At 39.4% G+C, this 18,655-nt stretch overlaps 1 protein-coding gene across 1 annotated transcript in view; it reads right to left on the reverse strand.

Annotated features, from left to right (window-relative positions):
* b3glcta (beta 3-glucosyltransferase a) overlaps positions 1-18,655 on the reverse strand; it is a 56,558-nt gene that overhangs the window by 24,492 nt on the left and 13,411 nt on the right. Inside the window, exons 3-4 of the mRNA XM_010736355.3 lie at positions 11,544-11,583; positions 1,356-1,465 (exon numbers count right to left, since the gene is read on the reverse strand). Coding sequence (XP_010734657.2) covers positions 1,356-1,465; positions 11,544-11,583 — 150 coding nt within the window. The remainder of the gene's footprint in view (positions 1-1,355; positions 1,466-11,543; positions 11,584-18,655) is intronic.

Genomic DNA, 18,655 nt, shown 5'->3' on the forward strand with positions numbered 1-18,655 from the left:
AACTCAGACTTTCAACATTTTACCACCATTTAAAAGAAAATATAATTTCAAGGACTCTGCAGCCTTGGTGGAGGTACAGCATGCAGCGAGTGCTTCACACCTGAGGCTAGAGATATTTTCACTCTGATTCTGGAAAGATGACTCAGTTTGTCTTGAGTCTTAGATCTCTTTGAAAAGCTGTCATACCTTTACTATTGCCTTTTTTGAGAAGTTTCTGATTAAAATCCTCCGCGGTCTTAGCTTGTGTAATTGCATGCAACAGACACTAAAACGTCAGGCAAGTCTGAGATCAGAAATGCAAACATGACATGATGTGGTATTCATAAAGCCTGTCTCATCCTATAAAATGCGATGTCCATTAGACTAACCAAATCTTCTCATGACAAATCTGATCTACTGGCACAAATTGATGCCACTATTCATTACAGGAAACTTGAAACAATCCTTTCAAATTGTGGGTGAAATTTGACTAATCAGATTTCAATATTTCAAAAAGCGAGCTGTTGCTGTGAGCTTATGTTGGACTTTAAGGGATGTTAGGAGACAGCGAGCAGTTTCCTCTTCTGACTTACTGTTGTCCTTGGTGTCGCTGCGTTCAATATTTAATGGTATATAACTTACGCATTACTTCACATTTCATCTGATTTAATGAACGGAAGCTGACCTGTAAATGTCTGCCTCCTCTATGACATGAGGCTGATGTGGTTACCGAAATTTTACAAATTGTGTGGAGAAAATAGTTTTTTTCTGTCCTCCAGCCCTTTTCCATCTGAATTATTACCAGCGTATGAAATATTTATTAAGATGAACATATGCCTTTGGATGATCATTGCCTCTCATTAAAAATTTACAGACAACAGACCAGAAATGGAAGGTTTATTTGTTGAGAAGATATAGATCCGAACATTAAAGCTGCACAGGCCGGATTTCCTAAATACATAAAATGATAAGTAAGCACATGAGTTACTGTCAGAGAATGATGCATATTTCAAACTTTCATATTCCAGAGGTTTAATACGGAGGGTATCATGAATAATTCTGCATACTGTCATTCAATATTTAAAACTGTGAGAATTGAGTAATAGTGTAACAAATGTCAAACATTTGGCAAAGCTTTTTTTCTATGCGGTGAAATCATGTGTACTTTCTCCCAAAAGGATTTCCTATTTTTAAAATGTAGTTTTTTTAAAATCAGTGCTGACACCATGTGGTAACATCACAGCTTACAACAACTCCTCTTCAGGAGTGATGATCGCTGCCTACACCTTGTGCCTCTCTTCTCAGACGTATGGGAGCTTTCAATACACCAGAATAAGAGCTCGTCTTCATGAGTGAAAGGATGTGTTGAATCTTACCTCTGCCAGATCGTCCGCCTGCTTCAATAAATCTGCTCTCCGTCTTTCTGCCTGCCTCACGTGGAAGGAGTTGCTTTGACTCTGGAGGACGAAAACTATGTCCCGTAGGTCTGGGGGAACACAAAGGACAAGGACGTGAGACTGTGAAAAAGGATCATTGGAATCGATGACCTTCTGAGTGCAAGGTGAGATAAGAGCCATGGTCGGAATAACTGAGGTGCTTTTTTTTTTTTGTCTAATCTGCATTATTGGTCTTGTCCCCAACCAGCACATCAAGAGCTTAATTGGCTTGGGGAGAGAGTATGCAAATGCCACAGCACAGACTGTGTAACTTAATAAAAGATTAGCAGTCAGAGGAGTCTTTCTCTGAGGTAACATAACACCAAAAAGGTTCAAACAGCCCAGCTGTCCACTTCTGAGCGACACAGCTGCACTGTCAGTAAAACTCTCCACTATTGTTGCAACATATTAAGGCCAAGGTTAACGGGAAGCCACTAGCTTCATAATGTCAGTTAAAAGACTGCTAAGACAGGCTCCTTCAACGCTGACAACAGGTTTAAATACTGTATCTTTGTCATTGACCCGACTTGCTCCATTTCATCTTGCAGGGCAGTTATAGTGACACAACTCGGTGAAGAATGACATTGGCTGCACAAACAAGTCCACATAAACCCCGTGGCTCTCACGACCAGTACAATCAAAACCAGACCAAAGGACCAGAGGGGGGGAGGGAATAAAAAAAGTCTATCTGTCATTTTGTCTTTGGCTCTGTACAATTACATTTGACAACTACTAAATCCTGTAAGCTGTCCCTCACATCGAAATGAAGTCTGCAGCACCTGGCTGGAGTGACTGTGACAACAAAAAGGCTTTTCAAGGATTTAGAGCAGAGTGATGGGAGCCAGTATCCAGGTGTGAAGGAAGAAGAAAAGCAGAGGAGATGTCAGAGTTTTGCTGCTACGAAAAGCAGCTCAAACACGAACCGGTAACGAGACACGCAGGGATTTTTGTACATATATTTTACCCTCAATATGAGCTTAAACAAACAAAACAGGCCTGAGCCAAATAATTCTCACTTTCATTTTAATTAGCTGCTAAAGTATTTGTACAGAGCACAGTAATAAAGGGTATACCATGTCATAAATTACCAATACCAGAGGGAGTTTTTTCCCATGAAGCTTTTCAAAATGTGCTGACTAAGAGCATTTTAGTCTTTCAAAACATAAATAAGTACCAGCCACTGCTGACAGGTCTATAATCTTCCCATTGGAATAGTTGGGCAAAAGCAATACAAGGAACGAAGGGCAAGGACGAGTGCTGACAATAGCAGGATTAGATGGATTGCCTCCTCTTCAATTACACCACTTGAACCTATTCCCACCTCGGGTTCGGATATTAGCAACGGGGTCAGGGGTAGACACTATGTCAGAGTACAGTAACCGTGTCAGATATTTTTAATTAAGTGTCTGTGGGTGTGTCTCTCCTTTGCACCGCTCATAACAAAGATCCCATTGATCCTGTAGCCCTGCTGAGGCGGGGGGGAGGATTTACTTGCTAAATCTCAGCATGTCCATCTCCCAACAGATCTAACCTCCACCAAGAACCGAGCTTAGCGAGTGAATACCACTACACCACCTCGAAATGTCCTTCTGCTGCGTTTGCTAAATGAATGACTATGTGAGGGTACGTGTGTGCGCATCTGGTTTCACATAAAGCAGCGCATTTTAAAGCCCCAGGTGAGGTACCAGCCTCTTGATACTGCACAGTACAGCAATAACACCAGCTGCATGAGACTAACAGCAGAATCAGATAAGCAGTTTGCCAATCCCTCATTGTGTAGATAAAGTGTACCCCATGTCAAAGAAAAGGAGAATGAAGGTTAAAAAAAGAAACTAATTAAGACTGAATTCACTGGCCTCAGCTCCACACTAATGGGTTTCGATTAATCATCAAACAACGGGGAGAAAAGAGGAAAAGGAAAAATCCTGTAATAGCTGCCTTCTTCTTTCACCTCTATCATTCCTGTGTCCTTTGTCTTTCAGGTAAAAATCACCTTTGTGCAGTCTCTTGACACTCATGCCAGATTACAAATGTGCAATCAATACACCTACCTGCACTTAATAGGGCAAAGATTTAAAACGTCTATTGTGCTACAGATGCCACTTTGTTACTGCATAGGTCAGATCGTCTGGAGATGCCTCCAGGCTGAGAAGCAAGACAACATGCCGTGTGTTTTGGATGTAACTTCCGTGTGAAACTGTGGTGTAAGGCGGTTACTATGAAATCCTAAGTGATGCCGGGGTAAATAGGTTTTTGTTTTGTGCCATTTGACCAGTAGGGGGTATTTCAAACAGGATCTGGTGCTGCAGCGAAACAGCTTAACTCAGGCAGAACACCAGACATCATCATGTTTCGCTGTATTTACTCCTATATATATCGACTATAGACAGTGTGCTGCAAAGTAGAGAAGCCAAATGGTGCAAATCTTATTATCTTTGGTTTTCTCTTGATTTGGTGGCATGGCTCTAAGGTCCCCACTCCGTCACGGTGACATGCTTGTGTTTTTTTTTATTAAAGCGAGCAACGGGATGGATTGTTGTTGGTATAGACATGAAGCGCGGTTTGAACTGTAATAACTCTGTCAGTTTGTGCGATACTTTGATTCATGGCTCAATTCTAACAGACACTCAGATGTCTTTAGTGTTAATTAGCAAATGTTAGCGTGCCTAACACACTAAATTTAAACGTTGCAAATGGAAAACATTATACCTCTTCACAGCAGTATGTTACGGCATTTAATTCAGGTTGAGTGGAGTCTCTCAGAGCCGCTACTGTCTCTAGACTCGTAGTCTTGTTTCTCTCTCATCCCTTTCTTCTGTTAATCATTTTCTAATGTCTGCTGTAGAGTGCTACATAAATTAAATTTGCCTTCGTATTTGATTTTTACTTTTTGAGTATATCCAAAAATAATGCTGCTAATTGTTCGCTAGGGAGTTTGCAATGGTTGTTAGGGTGACTGCATGTTTGACATGTAAACTGTATGTTTACTTGAACAGTCTGTTTTCACAGTTGTCACAGGGGTAATGCAATTAGAGACATCACTTGTAACTCTAGTTGTATTAATAGCATTCCTCTGAGGCAAAGGTATGCAATCAATTAATCTATTTAATAGTAGCAAACCTGTGAAGCAGCACACTGGTGCCAAACACAACACGAAATGCTTTTATTCTGCGGTTAAGTGAAATTATCCAAGGATGCCTCTTGGCTGATAATAATATGCCTCAAATAAAAGAGATTGAAGGTTCCTGGGGAGATGAAGCCAAAACCCCGGTCACCTCGAAATGGATGATTTTATTTTGCCAGGCTGATGGAACTAGAAAGCAAGAGCCTAGTGTTCGTTTATCTCGCCTCAGTCATTCAGTATTCCACAGAGGCCACTCCATAGAAAAAAATAAAAAAAAGACTGTATCAGCCCTGAAATATATTGGACGAAATGAGGCACAGGAGAATTTTCCCTCCTTCTCTCTGTGATATGATGCTTTTCTCGATACATGGAGCCATTGTTTGAAGGCCATCACCATCTGGTCTATGGCAAACTCAGTGTGAAGGCTTTGAGTCTTGTACTGTATGCTCAGCTTCTCTGAATTCAAGAGAGTAAACGATCAGAATGATTAAAAAATAACAAGGATGATATATTAAAATGGATTTGTATTTCAAGGTGCATGCCTGCATACAGGAGCGGGTAGTGAATATCTGCTCTCGAATGTAGATTGTGTGCTCCCGTAGTGGCCTGGCCTTGCAGTGTTGTCACCTCATAGACACAAATCAATAGTGACACTTCCTTAGAGCAGGATGGCAGACATTGCCAAGTGGCAGAGGAACTGAGAGCACACTGACCTCTAGGCACTCCTGCAGCTCTGTCATCTCCATCAGTGTCACAGAGCAGGTGTGTGTAGTCACCAGAGCTGTCACAGGAACATTCAGAGTATATCCATGTCCACAGTTTAAAAAAAACACACACATCCACAGCAAGGCAACCAACGGGGCGCAGACAAATGTGTGGATAAGTCTAAGAGAGCAGGATTTTGAATCTAGTTTTGGAGCAAAAGGATGGAAAACAGATCAATAATGTAATTCCATTGACAAATGTCTGCAAAAGTATAGAGGGATAAGATTCTGAAAGTGGGGCCATTAGGCTATTGTGGGAACAATGACACTGTCATGACAGATCCAGAGCTCTTCATCGCCAGCACATATTCAGAGAGGACAGAGGATGTCAATAGCTCATTTCCATAGTCGGCAGGCCTGACTCCCCATCCAGCAGCTGATTGTGCTGGGGTAAAACCTGCTCCACTCCAATGACTCACATCATTGGACTCCACGATGGGCCAGAATCATTCTCTTCTCCTAAAAATTCCATCTCTCTATTCCTCGTGCCCAAAACGGTGCATCCAAGAGACACACTGCACTGAAGAGAATTGGCTTGCAGTTTCCAGACCAAACTAAGCATGACCGTCACACCACACAGCACTAGGATTTAATAGCCAATCCACAGACATCCGGTGATATTCAATCTTGAAGCTCAAATCCAATATAACCAACTTATTAGGCTGTTGAGAGTTTGATTTAGCCATATTAAAATAATTTACCTTCCCTATAGGCAATCATCTGGTGTGGCAAAGGCCCATGTGTCATGCAGCAAGTGAAACGATTTTCTATCATCCACCTCATATTAATACAGACTTTTAATTGCCTTGCACAAGATCAATAGAGAGCATGGTGTATTTAACTTTCAGCTTACTGCTGAAAAGGTCAGCGTCATAAATATCTCTCTGTAAAACAGAGAGGAAAACAGCAGAGAGGGGCCCAAACCGATGGAGAGAGAGGGAGAGAGAGGAAGATGCACTATGACTGCAAAAGAAGTGTGTGTGTGTGTGTGTGTGTGTGTGTGTGTGTGTGTGTGTGTGTGTGTGTGTGAAACAGAAGTATGCACGAGGGGAAAAGTCATCAGAGGGAAAACTGACTCTCCTGTAAAAATTAGCTCATTACCGTTCGCTCCAAGTAGTAACACAATAACATAGATCCAAAACAATCATACAAGCAGACGCAACAAGCAAAGGTTGGACGAAAAACGTCTCCAACCTGTGATAATCACGCTCATTATAGGTTCTCTAGGGTTCATGACTCCGTGGACAACTCTGCTGAAGACTAATGAGCGCTGAACTCAACCCTTAAACCTCACTTAGCATCAATAATTCAGGAAGCTAGGGCAATTAATGCAGAACAGATTCCAGGTTTTGCTTATGAAACCCATTCATTATCCATAATAGTATTTTGAAAATGGATGATACAACGCTTGAAATTAACTTTCTAAATATTTCTGAAAAACGGAAGTTTTATTTTTTGAAAGATGATGATTTTTATTTTTTTTTTAATCGCATGCAGCAATATGTGGCAGTACTGTCAGTGACATTTTTGAAGATTAATGTGCGGTGTTTTTATTTTTTTTTTAATTTGGAAAATAAAGTCAGGAGCCGTGCCTGGAATAATAAATAAAGAGAAGCAGGGACAATAGAGTTGGCATGCAGCCAGGCGCTAGGAAACATGATAGGATGAGAGAAATAAAGGAAGGAAAAGTAAACATGCAGGGAATGATAGTCGCTACGCAGGGAGACTACAACATCTTGTTAACATTGTGCCTTCTTGAAGATACAGAGAGTATCCTCGGCTCTCTCGAGAAGCTGGCTGTGAGCCACTTCATACATATAATACAGGTGCAAAGGGGACAGTCGCACTGCTTTCCTGGGCGTAATTATAGCACTAATCTAATTTCAAGTCTGGCACACCTTCTCTGCTCTCAAACATTACTGCTCACTGTTTGTGATACCCTATACCCTCAACAATCAAACAAGATACATTAAAAAGTGAAATCCATCTAAAAAAATAACAGCTTTTGGCAATCTATCTTGCATCTGCTGTATGCTGGAACATTTTTCTATCTCCTGCTGATAAAGAACCAAACACTTTTGGTCTTTTTCTACAACATCGAACAATAAACTTCTCGTTTTACTGCTATTCCCCTAAAGTCAAAAAGCATGGGTTTATTTCTACATTTGAATTTTTTCCAACAAAGATTAACAAGAAAAACATGCACCGGCTGTGACCAAAAGAAACTGTGGATAAAAGAGAGTAGCAGAGGCTGAAATACCAATTTCTCCACCATTGTAGCACACGTAGACCATAATGTGATTCAGCCTAGAGGTTATTTTTAAGTAAGGACATCAGATCCAATTCTTTCCACAGCTGAAACAAGAAAGTTCATGTGACTTCTGTGGAGATGCAGTCACTTGGAAAGCACAAAGTATGTAGCATTTTATCCATTTAGGCCTTTTTAATTCATATACCACAAATCAATGTCTCCCCATTAGTATAGGAAGACACAATCTGACTCACAAAACACTTTTGAAAGTGGGATTTTATGACTTGTAATGCAATTTCCTCAGTGTCCTTTTGGAAGACGTTGCTTTCTTGATAGAAAAAGATCAAAACTGTCTGAAAAAGATGAACTGCCTAAATTTAATAAAGTACTGGATTGGCTATAGAATATAAAATCTGCCTAATAGTAAACCAAGGCAAATGCAAACCCGCAGTTTTTATTTTTGCTGAGTTTATGTAAAATATCCAAGACTACTTCTCTGACAAATTTAGTAAAATCTGTTTTAGTGAGCATGTCTGCCTCGCCAAGATAATCCATCCACTTCAGAGGTAGCATATCAAGATTCTGATTTATTAACATGACAATGACAGAGGTGTACCTAGGCCTGGTCACAATAGATACTGATTTTCTACGCCCTGGGAATGTAAAGTCATGAGCCGCTCTACTCTGCCTCTGATTGACTTATTCTGATATTCCTATGAGGGAAATGAGTACAAACCAATTTCAGTGTTAGATCCTCAACTCATTAAAGACAAAAGTGTTGAGTTTATATTTTAGTTGAGTGTCATGTTGAATAACCAACGTGATTTTAAAAAAAAAAGCCCATTTAGACATTACATAAGACATAAGCTGAGTTTCCCTGAAAAGACAATTCAATTCTCAATTCATGAACATCTTGTCCAGTGACATTACTTCCATGTAGTTTGTATCTATGTATGTATGTAAACCAGGAGCTTCGAGCTAGATCTGAGAGTACCCCTCTGTATTTAAAAAGTTTAATTAAAAAAGTTCACACACATTATTATTCATTACTGTGACTCCTCTCCTGTTACCCTGCGCATACAAAACAGAATCCTTCTACTTTATCATTTTTATCTTGTTTTCCTTAATAATATGAGTCTGGAGAAGAAAAAGAAGGAGAAGGAGGAGAAGGAAGTGTTATTTTGTATTTTTAGTATAATATTTACATATTTCCAGACCAGATTTAATGGAATATGCGAATATGGAGATTTAATGGAAAGCCCAAACAATATAAGCATGTGGAAAACAGTACAAGTGTGTCTGATTTGTTGATTGTGCTGTGGGAGGCTGTATTGCATTCACTCGAGTCTCGTGGCCCTCGGCACCGATGGAGTACATACTTTTTTTTTTTTTGCCCATACATTTTAACAATGCAGTTATTTCTTTTTTTCATATTGTGGCTGGTGTGAACGATGTCTTCTCCTGAGGCATTTCTTTATAGCTGATGTTCTTCAAGGTTTCAGCTATCTGTGTTGTTGAGATGTAGCACGTTGCATTCTTTAAAAAAAAAAACACTACGTGCAGCACAATGTGCCCGGAGGACTCGCACACTTGTTGACTCGAAAGATGCAATAATGTAGATTAGCAGAGTGCACATAGCGGCTTAAAAACTTAAACGAGACATCATTCGGTTTATATTTGGCACCCTGTAAGAAATATTGCCCGGATGATACCATCTAAAGTCACTGTCTCCTTTCAAATAAAAATCCAGTTACACCTTTTGATCTCTGCCACATTGTTAAAACAATAGAAAGTCCAACTTCCTTTATTCATCATGTGAATTCCTGCCTACAAACAATATTCTCTGCAGGAGAGTGTAGCTTTTCTGGTCTGACAGAGGGAATTACTGTGGTGGTGCCAGATACCGAAGCTCCATTCTTCAGATAGCTGTCTCTTTGTATTTCCTGTCTGTGCTGAGGTGCCAAATGAGAGCATTATGAAGTTGCTTTTGTGTGCTTTTGCGTCTGTGGTGACCCAGTTGAATGAACAACAGGCAGAGGTCCAGAAAACTGGCTCCAAACTCCTCTGCAGGCTCCCGAAAATCGCTCTCACATGGTGATTGTATGAGCCCCCTGAAGCATGAAAGGCATGCATGGGATCTTTTTATTTGCTCTACTTATGAAATTTCTGGTTGCTGTCAAATCGATAAAGAGATGGCAGTAGATTTATGAAAAAATCTGAAGCCTTCTGGAGATTACATTTTCAAGACAGGCATCAGACAAAAGCCTCTTTACCATTTTCATTTAATAGCATTTGATATTTAAATTCACTGTCCAACATTTTTCATTTGAAGATGTAGCTATTCATGATTATATCAGCCAATAATGTGTTTTAATCCTTTAAGCATGCAGAGTTCTCTTCAAACACTGAGTAAGAGTTGAATGCCATTCAAATATCAAACAATGACAGAGCCAACAAGTTGAATGTGAATAGCAGCTTTAAACACGGACACTGAATGAATACAAAGATGAATCAATATAATTACAGCCTGTAATTATTCAGCACACACGGGGTGTCAATAAAACACTTTATTGAAGAAGTGAATAGACTTTGGGTTCTTTAATAATAAAGTTTGGATCACCTGCCACAAAAGCTTGATTCAGCACAGTCAGATGGCTCGGCTGTTTCTGAATCTTGCTTTTAGGCTGTAGAAAGTCCTCTTTACAGATGGGTTGCAGTAGATTGCTATGTGTGTATGAAGGGTTCTCTATTAAAGTAATAACAAAAACGCTGCACGTTGCTTTAACCAGACTGATGAAAGGGCAGAAAGAGACAGGGATCCCTCTGAGCAGCAGTTGAATAAGAATATAACAAATCACCAGTCAGAAAAGCTTAGTATTAAAATATGTGCAAATTTAAAGAGGAACAGATTACTGTTTCAGTGCTAAATGAACAATAATGCCTTAACAAGCAATGCTTAAAAAAATAGAAAAACTGGAAAACAGTTTAAATCCATTCAGTCCAATCAGTGAGTATACTACAGAGAGCCAAATTTAAATGGGTTCTCAAAATATGCAGTAATAATTGAAGGTCCCTTATGCTTTTCTAGTCTGGAAAATTCAAAACTGAAGGTTTTTTTATTATTATTCACCTTCATGCAACACTAAATTTAAGTTTTGATCATTTAATTATTCCATTATTTTGTGTTTTAAAAAAAAATCTATGTTAAAGTATCCATTATTGCAGGAAGGAATAAAAACATTAATATAACAGGTCACCACAAACTTTTGAATGGTAGTGTAAACTTCTCACATGGTGAAAATCACTTTATATACACAGACAGACCTGAAACAAACACACATACTCACACACGGTCTAGACATTATTATGAGGTCTATAAAACTGTGCACCGCGTGTCATACCACTCAGGGGAATATACCTTCACCAAGAAATTACATGTATTGAAGTTTTGAAGTACTGAAGACAACATACAGTAAGGCGTGTGGTGAATTACACCTTTCAGGTGTGTGCACAAAGAAATTCATAGAGTGTATTATATTTCATCTGGCCTATGCTCAAAGAACAAATGACTTCATCTGAAGAATTTTTAAAAGGTTATTTCCAACACTTGACATTAAGCAAGCCTTTCTGTTTTTAATCATATTTTTTATGTTCTATTATTTTAATCCATTTTATATAAAGTGAAAGTAGGTTGGCCCTTTCTCATTTCATACAGCAGCTATTATAGTTTTTGCAGGAACAACATCATTGGGCTTTCTGTACTGTGTAATTATTAAATTGTTCAATAAATGATAATGGATGTTAATTTATGTACTGAGCAATTATAAAATCTATTTCAAGGTCCTTCCTACATGCAACCGCCCTAATGAAGCATACTTGATGCAGCACACTTCATTCAAGCATTTTATTGGCTCATATGTAACACAATACTTTTTATTGTCTGACTTTCTTATTTTTCCTACGACTGTGATATTGATAATAACACTTACCGAGCTGATTGTTGTGGATGACATGTATATCATCTTGGCTCTGAAAAGAGAGAGAGAAACTTTTTAATAACACCAAAGACATAAAGTTCAAACACATCTTCAGATAGTGACCTACAGTATACACACGACCACTGCTTTGTTTCAACAAAAGATTTAAAAAATTTCGAAAGTGCTCAGTTTCAGCTAAATACTCCATTTCCTCTTCCTAATCACTAATTAAGACTCAGTGATACTAAATGTGGAGAGCCCTGTGGGTTATTTGGAGAAATAATGGGTGATACCCCACGTCATTAGTCCTTCCTAATTGTGTGGTTTTGTGCCTGCAGCATTTAAGCTCTGCACATTCAGCTCAATTAAGGCGTTCAACAGTGTTCCACCTCCAAAGCCTGTCAGTGCGCACGGCAGACCATGGAGGGATGAGTAAATCAATCAAAAGCTGAGCAAACTTTGAAGAGCTGTCTTATACCTCTATCTTTCAGAGGAAATCCTTCAGTCTTGGGAAAAGGCGAGAACGTGAGAGTTCTGGCTGTTTTTCAGAGCTCCAGCTCGAGTATTAATAGATAATGACAAACCGAGGCCCTGTTTTGATTTATGACTTCCTCTAGACTAACAATCATTTCACTGGCAAGCTGTTGCAGCCTTCAGAGAGCTTAACTAAGTCATAAATTCACTCTCAGCGGGTGTGGTGCAGTGGTTACAGGGAAACACAGTAGTTTGGTGGCAGTTGTGTGAACCAGCCTAGATGTAACCCGCTATCTCAGCACATTTGGAGGACTAGCAATTTTCATAATAGAGAACAAACTATAAATTTAGTCAAATTCCAGCCCATGAGCGGTTTCCTGTCCGCAGCTACACCTCGTTTATATCCTGTAGGTTTGTTTCCTGCACTCCCGAACTTTCCTATGTATCAAATCCTGAATCGAGCGTTTTGACATGCATCGAGCGGACACACTTTCAGATGTAGAAATAATAGTAGAGAGTTCACCAATTATAAAGATATGCACAGCGATGATTCATGCATATGAGAGGCTCTCTGTCTTCTCTTTATTTTTTCAGGTGATCAGAGTTGGAGGCAAATATATGCACAGGCAGACAAGATCATATCAGGGTGATTTAATTCAGTGGGTACAAGACATCAGCTTAATTGGACACGGTAGCATTAGTCATGCCCAAAAGGTTTCTGTCGCATCTTATCACACAGTACTCCTCTGAAATCATTTCCTCAGCTGAAGAGAGAAGGCACCGCAAGGAAAACATGCATCTCATAAGCCACGAGAACCCAACTCGTTATCAGATAATTACTCGTAGAAAATCTTTCCAACTTGCAAAAATACGGTATATACAGTAACAACAGGTTAATATAGAGGGGAAAGTAATCAGGAGAGACGAGTCATGAAACACAATATAGAGTGTGGAAGTTTCTCTGGGTGGTTGTGGTAGCTGTGACAGAAGAGTGGCAGGTGCAAAGTTCTTCACTCTGTCTGCTCCAGCACGACTCAACTCACAGGCAAAGAGGAAACAGTAAATCACTGCACTGTCACACAAAATAAATCAAGACCTCCAGTGTGATGAATTAAGTGGTCGCTGAAACGTTAACAATTATATTGATTGCGTTCAAGTGTGCGTGCGTGCGCGTATGTAAGGCGCACATGTGTCTCTTACACGACTTTAACTAAGACCCAATGTGTGGAGGTTTTGAGGTCACACTTTAATGAGAAGTCTGTGAATCCAGCTGAACTGTTAATACTCCCACTCACACGGTTATGCATCAGTTTGTAATGTTCACCGCATTTCAGGAGTTTCTTTGTAATGAGTTGTTGTAATACAGGCTGTGTTGACTCCAGAAAAATGCATCCTCCTCATTTATTTCAATTAGACCACCATTTTGGCACAGAGGACGTTCCAATGCAGCTGCCTCTGGCAAAAAAACAACAAAAAAAAAACATGAGGTCCATCTGGAAAAAAAAAAAAAAAAAAAAAAAAAAAAAGTTGAACCTGGCTCGAGCTTTTACATACAGGTACTGTAGCACACCAGCATCCAGCAGGGCACTGCTCTGGCCAATCAATTACATTGTGCACATTCTTTGTACTGCAGTTTACTTGTTACTGGTATTGATTTATGTTTTCCTGGCGATCGAGACCTCGAGACATAAACCCTGCCTTACAGTACTGCAAACAACTGTGCATTGTTTTTAGCCTCCTTTGGTTCTCTCACTTGTACCTGTAGCAACACGCCTCCACCAATGCGACCCTTTGGGCTCCTTATTTCTTTCAAATCTGCACACTCGCTTGAGATATCTGCATTATGGACTTATCTGTATGCTTTCCTTCATTGTTTAGGGTGATATTTTATATGGAAAACTTCTTGTTCTGCAGATGAGATTGAAATCATCCACGTTTAGTCTGTTGTCAATGGAAGAAAAAAACAATAAAACTGGTTCAAGAAGTGGTTTTGGTTCGATTTATTAAAAACATTCTCATATTTTTTAAAAATAAAATATGTCAGACTTTGTTGGGAAAATAAAAAAGTCCTGGAATTATTTCCATCATTGTCCTTGTAAGCAATGTAAGTATATACTAAATAAATCAATATAATAGTAATACAGTGTTTTATATGATGCATTCATCTTAAAAGGCAGATTTATAAGTTCACTTACTGTTCCTAATGAAACACCTTCTGAAATCCTGACTCTTGGTTTGCATATTCCTGCAGTTGTGTGGCCTACAAATCTTTCTCTGGTGAGCGATCTAATATTCTGGGGTAGAGTGAACTCAGATCAGGTCTAACATCATTTTCACCATTACTGAGAGATGAATTATTCCCAGCTCACAGAACTCGGCTCCTTTTGGCCCTCAATGCTTCTGCACACAGGTAACGCTCTCCTTAATCCCACCTGACAGCAGGCTGTCAGGCATTTGCAGTGGGAATCAGACACCCATAGGTGTTAAAAAGGAATTGCTATGAGTCTACACTGTCCATCTGAAGGGGTTAGTTTCACCATCCCTTGAGCGCTTTTGATCACAGACAGACAGAGAGATTGTGCCTCATGTAGTTTAACCGCAGAACAACGGCAACGCCGCGGCAAAGGCTTCCCCGGCTGAGGTGCACATTGGTAACCTCCTTGAGAATGATGCTCATCCCAATTAATGTGACTGTTATGTAATCAAGGACACCAGCAAAGACAATCCTTTGATCCATGCCTTTGATTTGGAAACTCTGCACATACATACACAGTGGAGTCCCAGCCCCCTGCTACATCTCTCGGTCCCCGAGGGCACAGACGCTCCACTGATGTGAGTGACCCGTCAGGTCACATTAGCTCACTGTTCACTGATGGAAAGAATGATTCAAGGTTGCAGGGTCTCCTGAATTTTGACATGTGGGAGAAAAATGTGTGATGTTTACAGAAGGAGGATTTCTAGAAGGACTTTGAACACCTGAAATACAGGATCTCCATTTTTCATGTGTTCACTCTATATTTATTTTAATTATAAAGGGATAAAACGATTTCTTGATACTGTGCGTAAGTAGCTTCACTACTGATGCTTTCAGATCTGTCGAGCGGTTTAAAACTTCAAAAAGCCTTTTGTGTCTGTCCTCCACATCAAGGCGCTAAAAGAACTGACAAATTAAAATTTCATTCATCAGAATTCAATAGACATTTTTCACACACAAGCAAAAGCTCTTAATGTGTATACTTAATGACTTGAAACATCTACTGCCTCTGAACATCAGCAGACTTTTCTTGTCAGGTTTTCTTCAAAGAGTTTTTCTCCATTTTGTTGACTTCAATTAGAAATTAGAAGACAACGCTTGTTGTAGGGCATAAAGACACAAAAGTTCATGGTCGCAACACGTACAAAAAGTTGGGATGGGGCTTTAAACAACACTCAGTAAGTGTTTGGGAACTAATTAAAACGACTTCAGTTGCTCAACAGTCTGCAGTCTCCGTTGTTTGTATTCTGGCTTCATGACGCACCAGGACTCGAATCAGGTTATTCTAATATCCACACAACGAAGCCATGGTGTTGTAAGACATGCAGAATGCGTCTTGCTGAAATAAGCAGGGACATCCCTGAAAAAGACGTTCCCTGGATGGCAGCATATGCTGCTCCAGAACCTGTATGTACCTTTCAGCATTAATGGTGCCTTCACAGATGTGCAAGTTACCCACTAACACCCCCCCTCTCCCCTCTCCCCTCTCCCCTAACCCATCCAGCCAGATGCTGGCTTTTGAAGTTTGGAGGACACGACAAAGACAATTTGAAATGTGGACTCGTCACACCACAGCACACTTTTCCACTTTCCATCACTTCATCCTAAATGAGCTCGAGCTCCGAGAAGTCTGCAGCATTTCTGGATGCTGTAGATTTATGGCTTTCGCTTTGCACGGTGGAGCCTTAACTTACATTTGTAGATGGAGTGATGAATTGTGTTTACCGAAAATGATTTTTTGAAGTGTTCCTGAGCTCATGTAGTAATATCCTTTATTGCCTATAGGCAGGGGCAATGTCATGACATTCAATGCTAGCTTTCGACCTTACATGCCACTTACATGCAGAGATTTCTCTGGATTCTCTGGATTTTTTAATGAGTTTAATGACGTAATGGATTGCCTACACTTCTTGTTGTACTTAAACTGTTGACTACTGTTGCTCATGCAGCTAAGTGCTAAACCTTGCCCCATCCTTATTTGCTTGGACGCCCCTTTTTTTACTTTTTCGTGATATAATCACCTGTTATTAACCTGCTATTTTTTGAAGATTTGACAGCTTTCCTAGTCTTTTGTGAAGAGTTACAAGAAACAATAAAAGTTGTATAAGACACGAAATACAACAGCACTGTTTCTTGGAGCAAGTTAGTTAGATAGTGTTGTGAGAATAATAAGGAGAAATGTCAGATCAGATCATTATTTCTTGTTTGAACATAACACTGTAGCTGCTTACTTGTTTTTATTTTCAAGCAGTATGTTTTCACTTTTAATGTTACAAGACAAATATCATTTACCAATAGGACAGGCTGCTATGTTTGGCTGACGTTAACTCTATCTTGGGGGATGTTGGCCAGGGTTGCTGAGGTGTAAACTTCCCTATATAGAATAATGATCAGTAAAGACAGAGCTACTTGGCAACCGCAAACGTTGATAACATCAAGGATGGACCAGCTTCTACACAGTGTGGAAAACTACACAGTGCAGGTGTTAATTGTGGCTGCATTCATCTGATTAATATGCAAACTCTAATTTCTTTTCCACTTTTTTATGAAGACTGTTCTAAACTATGAAATCAAAGTGTCATGAATATATGGGGGAAATGTGTGTATTTTGTAGAGCTGCACAGTTAATCAATTAGTTAGTAGTAGTTAATTAGTCAATGATTAAATTAGTAAACTATTTTTATAAGTGTTGTCTTTAGTCCTCTCTGAGAGTAAACTGAATATCTTTGGAGGACGTCACCTTACGACTGGGAAACATTTTTCACCATCTGGCATTTTATGACTGACAGAATAATTCCTAATGAAAATAATCATTAGTTGCATCCCTAGTATTTAGAGGAACGACATGTTAAAAGTCTAAAGTCACTGAGTTTGATACATGGTGTTAACTAATGCTAGGCTACATCGCTGCAGCTGCAGTTACTCATTTTTACTGTGCATGACCACAACAGATGACAGATAATTATATATAAGGTAAGTTCAGTAAGTCGAATATGTAATTAACTGGCATAAGATGTCAAAAGCATGGATTTTAAGTGTTGATTGTATCCATAGCAACAAGCATTGTTGTCATGTCCCCAGTAAAGTAGGCAGCATTGAGCACTAAAGTAAGGCGCTATCTGAATTATTTTATAAAAACAACTTTAAATGAAAACCATTTTAATTGCCCTTATTTCGTTTCTCTCCCTTTGAGTAATGGAAATATAAAATGGATTTGATTAAGAACAAGGCTTAGCTTCATCAATATTCCAGAGTAAAAGTGAGAGTGAAAGACTAATGTCACTGCATTTAAATTTCACATTTGCAAGGTAATATAATTAGCAGGACACTTTACAATTGGCTGAATATTTAACTCCTTCAAGCGTGGCTCAATCTATAGCTTGGCATTTGTGTCACACATGGAGACAGAAGAGCAGAGAACTTGTTTTTCAAAGGTGTATGTTGCACAGTCCCAAAACAGTCTTATTACCTCAAAAGCTTTGATGAAGTTCTCTCTAATTCCCATTTATTTCAGAATCAATACCACTCTCCTGTTATTCTATGTTGGTTGTCAAGTTAATATTCAGCATTTATCAGCCGTAATTTTTCAATTTCTCACACAGTAAAACGGTTCAACGGGGGCACTCTCAGTTATTCAGAGCGTACACAGAGGGATTGAGCTTTGTTTTTTCAACCACAGGAAAAAGCTGTTGCCAACAGAGGCAACCAGACTGCACAAAATTGTTGACAGTGGTCCAAATCTAGTTACCTTGGGCAACGGGGCGACCGTTACTGTCAAGTCCTGCTGTGTAAGTTATTTAGTGTCACAGTATGATCCCAAGCCTCTACGTGAGATGACGGATAGACATTTGTGACCAGATTTTACACTTTGAAAAAGAGAGTTAGGTCACACAGGAAAACATCAACTCTCTGGACTCAAATCTGACGATCACTGGAACAAATTAGCAGGCACTCATTAAAGTGAAACAAATTATTGGGAACTATTTTCGTAAGGTAACAAGGTTACAGACGCTGTTTAAAAACCTTTTTAAATTGAGAGTGGTTTGTGTCATCAGTAAAGTCAAAATACCAATTAAAATTAAACTGCATGATTTTTTTGTCTTCTTCAACGTGTGTAAATCTTCATGTCTTCACGCCTTCACGTCTTGTTTTCTCTCAGATAAAAGAAAAACAGAAACCATAAAGGAGAGAAATAAACTGCTCTCATCTAATCCTCCAGGTATTTGTAAGAACTAATAATCCGGTTCCAGAAAAAGATGGATGGAGGTGAGTGTGGCCAACTGTTGATATTCACACTTTTTTGTCCACTTTCAGCGCGATCCTCAGGTGCCCATTGGCAGCATTCTTGAAGGTTTTTAAATCTCAAAAAAAGAATCTGCCTTCCCTGCTGTGATAA

Source organism: Larimichthys crocea, chromosome VII (genome assembly GCF_000972845.2).
Source record: "Larimichthys crocea isolate SSNF chromosome VII, L_crocea_2.0, whole genome shotgun sequence".
NCBI classification, from domain to species: Eukaryota; Metazoa; Chordata; class Actinopteri; family Sciaenidae; genus Larimichthys; species Larimichthys crocea.